The sequence below is a fragment of the Diadema antillarum genome, unplaced genomic scaffold (assembly GCF_040938485.1).
Source record: "Diadema antillarum isolate AM-2024a unplaced genomic scaffold, OU_Dant_1.0 scf00000006, whole genome shotgun sequence".
Taxonomy (NCBI): domain Eukaryota; kingdom Metazoa; phylum Echinodermata; class Echinoidea; order Diadematoida; family Diadematidae; genus Diadema; species Diadema antillarum.
The window spans coordinates 71,692-83,497 of record NW_027270895.1 but is presented as its reverse complement, the minus strand read 5'-3'; the positions used below and the strand labels follow the sequence as shown (position 1 = coordinate 83,497).

General features: G+C 38.9%; 1 protein-coding gene across 1 annotated transcript; it reads left to right on the top strand.

Annotated features, from left to right (window-relative positions):
- Positions 1-280: 280 nt before the first annotated feature.
- Positions 281-10,278, top strand: LOC139714464 (ciliary microtubule inner protein 2C-like). Its single transcript, XM_071626202.1, has 4 exons — positions 281-393; positions 1,244-1,517; positions 2,158-2,270; positions 9,743-10,278. Exons 1-4 carry the CDS (start codon positions 323-325, stop codon positions 9,897-9,899), a joined length of 615 nt encoding a protein of 204 aa, XP_071482303.1. The 5' UTR covers positions 281-322; the 3' UTR covers positions 9,900-10,278.
- The last annotated feature ends 1,528 nt before the right edge of the window (positions 10,279-11,806 follow it).

Here is an 11,806-nt window from a genome sequence, read left to right as displayed (position 1 = left end):
TATTACATTTTCGATACCCCACTCCTTGCCCAAAATTAATGAAGCCCACAGGCAACAACATAACAGTGCCCATGAAAGAGACTAGGCGTTACTTCCGGGTTGTTTCGTTCCCCGTAGATACGGCTGTACACAAACAGTAACATGTGTGAATTGTGCTCTCGTTGATCTCTCTGTGTGCGTTGCGTGGATAGAGTTTATGCAGCTTGCTCTTTTCAACTGATTGATACGGATACAGTAACAATCCACTAAACTACCAAGCTAGCTAACGGTACGGCTCGTTGATATTTCTTCGTATTCTGAGTATTTCTTTAAAACACCAAACATGTCGAGAAGTGCTGGCACTTTGCAGACGACCCATCAGGCGACTTATATCCCGCCAAGATTGATGCCTGGGTAAGTATTCCATTGCTTTTTTAAGTTATCATGGTTTGTTATTGTTATGTAGGCGTAGCCAGTAGGGCTCTACCACCACCGACCGCGATGTTTCCGCAGAGTTTCGGGCGGGCGGACAACAGAGTCTACCCGCCGAGGTGGAAAACACCCCACCAGACATGCAGCGCAGCTTAGCGCAATTTGATTTTTTTTTCCAGAAAATATGTCCGTCATTTTCACAAGGGGTTTTAAATGACTGAATCTTTGACTTAAGATTGTTGTTTAAGTATTTTAGCCGAGTGCCAGTGGATTTGTTAAATCTGAAAAAGATACCCTTGTAGTATGTTGTACTTGTATACTGTAATGTTATAAGTAACAAGTTATAGCGTTAGAGTTTAGACCTAACGTTAGATATCTAAGCTGTTATTTTCGCAAGGGTTTAATTTTCAGGAATCTCAGTTGGACTGCGAATTTAAGAACAGGCAAAAATGTTACCTTACGCTAAGGTAGTAGTGCGCTTTAATATGTACATTGTAGGCCTCTATGTCAATTCGCGAAAACAACTTCTCGCAAAAATGTCCGTGACCTTCGCATTCGCGAAAACATCTGTACGCGAAAATAACAGCGTATACAGCACTGACATTACTGACAACAACATAGGGTTCTACTTCTAACTGTGAGTGTTAATGCCAATTAAAATCAATCAGTCTTATGCCTAGTGTTGGTGTTGTATCCAGTTTCTCTCCCCCCCCCCCCTTCTCTCTCTGTACAGTGAAGCATGCTTGTGATTGCACCATCAATAGAGTAAGAGTTGAAGTTTAATTCATTTCATCATTTCTTTTTTGTTATTATTTTTTTTGCACGCTTGCAGATACAAGGGCCACTGCCCCACCATGAAGTTTGACTATGGCGAGACGTACGGCAATGCCACAGCCAAGTACTTTCAGGACTACCGCTCAGCAACTCTGAACACCAGCAAGACCAACTACGCCAACGGCGGCCAGTTCCCGACGGTTTACACGCACAACCCGGACCAAGTAATCGGGGCGAGGGACAGGACGCGGGAGAGGTGGCGCACTGAGCCCAGGTACCAGCTCAGCAATGTCAACCACGACCGCAAGGAGGAGGTTTCCAAGTTCGATAAGGTGCGATAATGCATATATTGCATTGTAATCAGGTTACATCTTATCCCAGATATGAATGATCGAGTATTTGTTGTATATCAGTCAACAAGGCACACGAATAGCTGCTGGAAGTACAGTATGTTATGCACATAATAGTGCCTAAAGTTAAACAAATGCAAAAAACTCTTGAAGAGACTAAAGATATCCTATGCTGAAGGCCTCGTAAAACATGGATTCAAAATTTGGTCAAAACCGCAGGTACAATGTAGGTTTTTGCAATGCAAGTAGAAACAACAGTGATTACTCAAATTCTTTGTGTTGTTCTCATTCTGCTTCCAGGCAGTGTCAGGTGCAGTCATGTTAGATGGCACAGTAACTTAACTGTAACCTCAAAAGCCTTCAAGCCAGCACATGATAGAGTTGATGGAGACATAGTTTATAGTTTTGGTTGGAACGAGCCACAGTTTTGGTTGAATCATTTAATATCTGACATGGAAATGTGGTAATACATACTATGATTTTAACCTGCATTTGTCGGATACACCATGATTTTAGGAAATACAGCTATAAATAAAATACATGTTGAACAAATAAAAGGTTACAACTACCTGTAGTAGCAATTCAGACATAGTTTAATTTCTGTTCTCTTTCAACCATTCAGCTTGCTCAGGAGCACAGAGAGCATTATAAAGATAGGACGGGGACCATCTCCCGCGTCAACGAGTTCCTGATACCGCGGTCAGCGCAGGAGATGTACCACCAAACAGGCCCATCGTAAGTTGCCATGACGACTGCCGTGCCGTGACGAGATGCACACTTGCACCAATTCTTGCGCTCTGCTGCACCATGGGGTTGTGTCAGATTAACCGCTCTTTCTCTCTTTTCTCATTCTTGCCTGTCCATCCTAACCGTTGTCTTTTCTTTCATTCTTTCTTTCTTTCTTTCTTTCTTAATTTTTGCTAACATGTGGTCTTGTTGTGATAGACCAAAGTTTACAGCTTGACAGTGTAAAGATGCGTAGGTGGTGAACCAAAATTGTGATCAACCAGTAAGACTGCATTTGTTCCGCAAATCAGCGTGTTTTTTTTTTTTTTTAGCCATGCTAATTTTTGTTTGCCTGTGATATTCCATATCACCAAATTTAACTTACAAATGAACTTCGTGATCAAGAGATGTAATATACATGTCTTTGAAATGTTGCATGGCCTTTTTGTTTTGAAATAATCTTAGAATTTTAAGCTAGTTGTTGTATCTGCAGTATCGCCATCAGCTTTGAATGATTTTAATTTGCGTGTGATGTTCAGTAGGTGTACAGTATAAGAAACTTGTTTTTTTGAAGCATAAGTTTGCACATATGTATGTGAAATGTCAGCATTCTTTGCCAGATACTAGTGGTCCCACCTAGGTTGTAAACTTGTGATTCTATGGCATAACCTCTGTACAAGGAAAGCATGTCTTGGTTGCCCATATTGAAGTAGACAGACTAGAGTGGGCATACATAGACGTTCAAGCACAGGTTTATATCAAGCACAATGCCATTTGAGATGAAATCAGGGAATTTTATGATGTATCTTGATATCATAATTTTCATTATATACATTCTTGATGTTTCATTGGGTTGAATGAAAAATGTTATTATTCCACTTCATTTGAGCCCTTTATAAATGACATTATTATTGTTCAGTTTGGTTGTAGATTTTTTTTAAGTCACTTGATGAGTAAATTAAAAACTTCTAAATTGGTAAATTTGTAACTTATCCTCAAGCTTCTAAATTGGCTCAATTGGTAAATTCAAAACAGATTCTTAAGCTTCTTGAACATCTTCTGGAAAGGACAAGAACAGAATCATGCCATTTCTGTCCTGAAAAGTGTTGGGGAAAGGGGTGGGGGAGACCAAAGGTGAATGCATTCACTGACACTCTATCGGTACAAACAATATTCATCTCAATGTAACACTCAACTTTTCTATGTGTTACTCAATGGGCAGTGTACTTGATATCACTTACAAGTTGAAAAGTTTGCTCACAGACAAAGGCATGTACCAAGGTATGTACTGTACATGTAATATAGAAGGGGGTGGTCAATTGATAAAACAACAACTTGACTATAGACTGTGCTTTCATTAAATGTGATGTCAGATTTCAGCAGGTACAATAACAACCAAAAGCTAAACATGAGATAGTAGACATATCAACAGGATCTAGGGCCTCATTGAGATTTTCTGACACTAGTCTGGTTGATATACATATCATTACAAGCACGCTAATTCAAGTGCAGATGTTGTATGATAGATGCAAGTTATATATCATGACTATGGATTTTCCAATTCTCCTGTACATTGAGGTGATGGGCTTAACAGCAACTTGTCGACTGGTGATCACACATCTGGGATGTCATTCACTCCACTTGAAGGACATGCACATTCACTGTCTAATTCCGAGTGTTATTAACCCATGGAAATGTACTGTACATGTGTATGTGGTCATTTTGCCAAATATTCTAACAGTGTGATGTCATCAAACTCATGTTGGACTGTCCAGATTCTGTGCATGTTCTCTAAACTCTAATTGTAACTTTCACTTACATTGTATATTTGTATAGAGTTTAATGATGTTGAGCAAAGAATTAAAAAAAAGAAAGAAATCAAGTCAGAAAGCTGGTGTGAGAGAGGAAAATTTAGTGAAGATCAAAAGAATTGTTGCATCATAAGTATGATATGCAAAGATGAGCAATCTAGAGAGATCAGAAAATGTACTGATGTCCAGACAATATTTGTAACCATCCTTTACCTAATGGTGTACGTGCATAGTTTAGGACATGCCTGAACTCGATAAACAATACTGGAATCAACATTTTAGACCATGAATGAGAAACAGGGCCTCATATTGTGGGAAAAAACAAACTATGAAATACTGTCTTTCATCAAAGAAGCGTTATGACTAAAGGAAGTGAGTCTAATACGAAGCCTTCCACAAACTTTCTGCAGCCCAGGTGAATTCCTTCACTTCCGCTCCGAGCATATCTCGGTTCTCGAGCCAGGAAAGTTTGTTTGATTTGTTTTGTTTTGTTTTTGTTTTGGTGGGGGACCCTTTTTTTTTTGTTAAAAAAAGTTCTTCGAACTTGATTTTCTATTGATGCCAATGGACGCTTAGCTCAATTGTTCCTCGTCAACATTTTTAAATGAAAATGACAAGAGCTCTTTGCTTGTGAACGCAGCACGACAGGAAATTCAACCACTTTACACGTGTGATTTCGAAGATTAAGGCGTGCGCTTGAGCAAACAATCGGTCGAGAGCATTTTCTTTTTGCTGTTCTTATTTCGAACAGAGTTCGCGAAACGAGAGCATGATTGTCCCCGTCTGTTTTCGCAATATTTCTTGTGGCGTTCGTTTGTTTTGTTCGTGGCCGGTAGGTCCAACCTCGCCCGCTGTTCATGGCGGAACCCCGCGTGCGAATGACTGATATATGTCAAGAACAATTTGCCCCACTGAGACGTCGGTCATGTTTTGACAGACATCATTAATCATAATACGTAAAAAAGTGATGACGTGGAGACGTTTTCTTTGTTCGGACCCGTTCTTGTGATAACGCGCAATATTAGCGAAACATTTTGCGCTTCTCACTGCCCTTGAAAATGTCATTTTCCGTAATACCCTGTTGTCCTTTCGAATGACCAGGACCTTACGTTTTGCGAGAATCATACCGTATCTCTCTGCCATGCAACATAAAGTGCGTTAATCATCCTTCATTAAGACGCATTTGACTGCACTTGTAGGCCATGAATGAACTACTTCCCGACTGTTTAAAGCAGATAAATACCTGTGTGTGTGTATATATATATATATATATATATATATATATATATATATATATAATTAATACTGGTGCATATTGAAAAGTGAATCTCTGCAATTAGCACTTCAAATAATAGAAAGAGAGCTGCTAGTTGTGCGCTTTTTTTTTTAATAAGACGGTTTACACAGCCGTGGATTGGACGATTACGATGGATCTGAAAAAGAAATTAAACTGTTTAGAACCCCTTCGTAGCAGAAATTCACTGCAGACTGTATTTGATTTTTAAACCTCGCAAATACAATTGTACCTCTATTCACTTCATTTGATTTGATTTGATTTGATTTGATATGATTACAGATTGATGTGATATGCTTGTCCAATGATGCGTTTGGTCGCAAAAGGGTTAAATGAGACCTCCGGATGATTTCCAGATATGTGCAGCTGAACAACGATAAATTACTTAAACCGAGTACAGAGTTTCAGAATTTACAGTGATTGGGATGAGGAATAAGAACATTTTCAAAATTTAGAACAAATTGCAATGAACAAGGATGATGACATGGCAGTCTCACCATAAGAATGCATGAGTTGGGGCTCAAGGAAGCAGAACAAAAGAAGAAGGCATGCATAGATTCTACACAGGTAAACTTGTCAATAGTGTCAATAGAGTGGTATTGTAATGGAATTACACTGCTACATTTCTGAAATACATTATGTACGTGAGGCTCTTATGCCATCAACACTATTCAGTGTAATTTTTCAAAGATTTTTCAGAGTATTGGTTTCTCTGCTCAAAGACCACAACAAATTCCCCAAATCTATACATGGAGCTGTCGATTTATGTAATACATGATTTGAAATTATGAAAATCATCTGGAATACCCCTTTAAGCGCCATTTTAAACATTTTCCAAGTAACCCGTCATCGGACAGAGCAAAATAAAACCTTTCCAGTGATTCCTCCTATGTTATATACATACCAGAGATATGGGGAATATTTTTGAAGTTTTAATCAAGGATATCCGATATTTTCCTTTTATTCTTATGTAGAATGGGTGGGGGCGGATTCGAAAGTGATACAGACTCATAAGAACCCTCGATTGGCTTCTAAAGGGGAGTATAAACATGTCTAATTTATAAAACACTCATGTTCATCAAGTAATGCCGGAAAAACCCTCCCAAAGTGCATTGTTTCAGCGTCGCTGTTTACCAGACTATAGGTGAGAGTAAGGTTGTGTAAACGTGGAAAAAAAAATTGCCTCGTACTAAAATCGAAAGGTCAAAAGGTCATTTTTTCGTAAGTCTTGTCCTCAGTGCTGCAGCTTTGACATTTTGAACGCGACGAGGAAAAAATATCAAATCCTGTTTCAATAAACACAACGGTTTTATCCTTCTTTTAATCAGTGTCAAAAATTGGAAGGTAGATTCGGCAAGGGAACTGATCTCCCGTATTATATGTGGAGGTGGAATAGTTGAGCGTCATGTGTAGTCTATTGAAATAATGCTCTTATCTACAAAATACCGTTCATCTTCATGTAGACTAAAAACGTTCGATATTGTCCATGTGTGTAGTGTTCATACATAAATGCTGAGCAACTTTGTCATTCATGGTCACTATTTTGAATATGATGGTTAAACGTTAACTCAAATGTCATCGAGTCATGGACGAACTCATTCTGTGTGACGTTTACATCGAATATGGCATAGAATCCGTACCAATCACTTTGTAAGTGGCATTTTATATACAGCTGTAGTGTATGTAGTAAATTGTATTACGCGATGCATGCTTTTTTTCCCTTTTTTTTTTTTTTTTTTTTTTGGTCTCCTGCGTTGTTGGTGTTTTATGCGTGTTTTGGTATAGCGCTTGTATGCTAGATTCATGTCAAAGATACAAGTTACTAGTAATTTACCTTTCGTGTCTGCGTCTGTGTAGCGCTTGCTCCGTACTGAAATAACGGTGAAGATGTTCTTCAATGATAAGATCAAAGTCACACATCAACGAAAGTTTGAACAAAATCGCAGGAAACTATAACTACGAAATTTATTAAAGTTGATATGTTGTCGGCTTGTTAATATGTCGTATACTGTAGAGTTGTCATACATGTACATTATCTGTTTTTGCCATAGGACAGTATCGTCACTCGCCTGTAAACCTTCCTTTGATGTTTACAGAATTGAACAAGGATTTCGTATACGACGAGGATGTCTGATAAAAATCAATATCCTCAGTATACCATGAGCGGAGACGTACAGGCTGTAATAATCGGACAATAGGAAATACCATTTTTACTGTCTTAGGCAACAATAAGGAATTACGGAGGTGGCATCATGACGTCACTGTCTTGTCAACAGAACAACTCTACAAAGGTGCACTTTAATGACATGTCAAATGACAATTGACATGCCAACTCTGATAAAATGGACATCATTTTGATTAGTGTTTATTATCCGATTTCGTTTACATTTCAGTGATCTGTGACCATTATTAGATTGGCTTTTTTTTGTTTGCGTGTGAAAGCAACTCTGTAATTATGTTGATATTCTTAGTGTATTATGGTAGGCTGTAGTGGTTGCCTATACCATTTAGTAAAGTGAAGAAAGCCGTTTGCACATGCCTTATGCCGCCATATTTATATGCCTGTGTAGCATAGGTTGTGACGAAAACTTGTGGACAAACTGTTTTGCCAAAATGTTGTATTTTTCGGAATTAAAAAGAGTATATATTTGTATATACATAGCGATCAACATTGGAAAATGGGGAAAAATGTTTGGTATGATTATGCTTGTAAATGAGCTGTACATAACTGCGCAACAGAGAGAGAAGCAGAAAGAGAATTTAAGAGGGAAAGTCGACGAGTGTGTATACGATGTTGATGGTGATGATGACACTGCTGACGCTTATGAGGCGTAAAATAAGAAAAGAGGAGAAGGTCATCTTTTTTTTGAGAGCGAACGGACGAGAATATTTTCGTTTGAAGCGTTTGAGTTCAAGAGTTAGCGTTTATACTTGGGCTCTTTGTAGGCATGGTCTTGGCGTGTCCCGTGTAACGTCGACGTACATTTTTTCTTACCATCACATGGAAAACATTTGCAGATTTTACCACAGTTTAATACGGGTTCTGTGTGCGTGTTTTGCTTTGTAATCGTTGTGTGTCTTGTATGTTTGCGATTTTCATGGTATTGTGTTGAATTCGGTGTGTTACACGTGAACTTTGGTGACATCGTGTGGCCAGACTTTGCTTGGTCGGCCGATCTGCTTACCTCAGCGTAATTAAAACCCATGATCTAAAGTCGAGCAAATGTCATGGTCCCTGGTCCCGTTAATTGCTTGTCGGATTCCAGCAAAGCCTTGTACTCGTCACTATCATGAAATGGTCAGACAGCGAGGGTTCCGTTTGACTTGATGTAAGTCTCTGTCACTAAAATTTTATTTGTTTATCTGTTGTTCTGCCCCCGTTGCTTCGTGTTTAGACTGTTTGTATAACATTGGATGATGGCATTCAAACGCCAGACGATTGGATGTGTGCCGAACTGAATCTAACACCCGCACACCAGCCTGTATATTAATGCACGCACTACACCGTAATTAACAACCACACATACATGCCACACTTGCACATCTGACAAGTAACACCTGTTTTTAACACCACTTACCATTGTTCTTTTGTATAGAGCAGCATGATTCGCATTGTTCATAACATATCTCTCACATCGAGCAGGTGGCATTGTTTGTTTTATTTTCCATGCAAGTAAATTTCTTGCATTTTCCAGTATTTTTTTTTTCACGTTGGAGCCACATTGTTTAGCCGAGGAGAGGAAAATGCATGAAATTATATATCAATGAAGGATTTCCACTGTTTTATTAAACAAAAAAATCAAATGCATTTACGAAGTTGTTCCTTTACTTTGCAGTCTTGATCCCGATGGATTTCTACACATTGTTTTTAGCATAGCCTACCCCTATAGTAAGACCGATTCCCTCCATGTTTATCAATAATGCTGGCACGTTGTTTGACACAAACTATACTCATTATGTGGTCTTAATTTTTATAGACAGTTATTTTGCATGGATCATTGCATGTGGCTACCTCACCGATTCCTTTCATAATTTCCCCATTAAGATTGAGTGATAGTTAATCCTTAAATATGAAAGATACAACAGTCGTATTTTTTTAGGAGAGTCAAAAAAAAAAACAACAACAACCAAGTGGAATATGCGTTTTGATAAGACACGTCGCCCGTGTCATACAAAGACACTGTTCACACATTTTATTGATGCTATAATTGCAGCCTAAAGTAGTCCCCTTGCTTTGTCCCCGCCCTAGATACCGATGATAGCACCTGTCCCTAGACATGAATATTTATAGAACTTATATACTGAAAAAAAAAAGGCGGAGACATGCCAGTACTATCACTTAAACTCCGCCCACTGTCAATTTTCCTCCCTTATAGCATGGACGAACACATGGACATGCGAGAGGAGGCGTCCATGGCGACAACGAGAAACGCCCACATCAACCGCCAGGCGATCCCGCCCATCCAGACGTTCAGCCGTTCGTCCACGGTTCGCGACAGAGCCATGCGTGACGTCTACTTCGAACATCGGTAGATCATCGCTAATCAATGATGACCACGGATTCTTCGATTTAATTTATTTGTTTCTTGCGCAACCACAAGTAAATCTTTGCAAATCAGCTTCGCAATATTATCGCATCCAATTTCTCATTGCTTTCTGCAAACATGAATTGACTAAATTAATGGTTACGTGGCAGCCATTACTGTAGCATTATAGTTTGAACGTGTAAATAGTTCCTGCCTCTCGAACAGACTGGATCACGGCAGAGTGTTTGAATGCGAGTGAGAATGACAAATTTTCGGCCGTACCAAATAACATATTCGCCACACCGAGGTTAGAATTGATCTTGTAAAATTTATAGTTCGATGTCTGAACGGATATCTTTAGCTATCTTTGTCAAAAGCAATAAACAGCAAATGTCGTCATTTTATTCTACGAAAGATGGAAACAATCATGTTTATGTCCAGTTGTGTCAAAACCAATTCAGGACTAACTGTAAATTGTGTCTTTTATCTTGACATTACCTTAAGCTCTGAATTGTGCGTGTAACTGCCTCGCAGGACACTCTTATGCAAGTCGACGGTTGGCAGGAAACGAACTTCCAGGGGTTAAATTTGTTTAGTCAAACCGCATTATTGGTGATGGAGGTCTACATACTATTCATGTGTTATATCAAGGAGGCACTATATAGGCGAGACTCGCCTGTATAGTATCCGTACACTAGATAGTAGTACCTCCTTGGTTACATCTAGAGTAAGTACTGTGAGAAGTGCTTTACCATGACGGGATATGCCATAACGCAAAGTGCAATTTCTACACACACGATAGACGTATGCAATTGAGTGAATTCCGTCCTTTATATTATATCACCACTATTATAACGCCTATCATATACTTGAGAACATAGTTATATAGCCTACTACACGTGTATCTCGGCAGAGGGTATATCAATATATTTTTATGTCTTCTTAATGAGTGAGGTCTGCTTTTCCTGCTTTTACCATCTTCCCCCCCCCCCCCAAAAAAAGAGAGTAACCGACAACAAAGGGGGGGGGGGGTGCCTTATTTCGACATTTTTGCATCCATTTATATGTAACTACATTGTATTTTACTTGTATAGACATAGTTTCATCGGCTTTGTCCAAACGCAAAGTACGAACGGAGAGCTTTGCTAGATATTGATCTCGGCCAATTTTAATTACGTCAAACTTGTAAACGTATAGCAATGAGGAATAGTCGGAGCTGTATCCATGGTTACTGTGGAGTGGTTGCTATAGGACTCTGCTTGACTCGGACAAGAGACTATGGGTTCGAATCCCCAGGAGCAGTTCGGCAGTATTCCTGAGCTCGATTGGAAGGGAATACCAATGAGGAGGCCATCATACAATATATCCTGAGCCAGTTGTATCAATTCTAGTAAGTCGACCAGTGATGCATACATGACTTATTGTATGAATCAAGGCGACTTTTATTTTGGACAAGATAAAAAACTGCAGCGCAAAACGCTTCTGATGAAAACTAATTTGCTGATCGTCGGGTGGTTACTTGCCTGGCGAAGAGGTTGCCCGATTTCTCTTTCTTGTCATTATTTATTTACTTTTATCATTTTTTTATTTTTGCGTTTTATCAAGGAATCAAAACAATACAATCTTCACAGGCAGATATAAACTGATGGGAATGATCAGTAAAAAGGGGGAAAAAGAAAGTATATATGCATTAATTTTCTGCATTTGTCAGATTTTAGTGTGTATGACCGATGGATCGATTCAGTGGTCGATTGATATGGAAGTATAGGCTTGAGGAAATCTGTTTATCGTCCTAAATATTAGCTGTGATTTTATTGCTTAGTTACTATGCAGTGGGTGTATTTCTTGCGTAATTACGATAGATGTTACTTTTTACTTTGCTTTTTAATCGTGTCAGTGATGTGGTGGAGTATG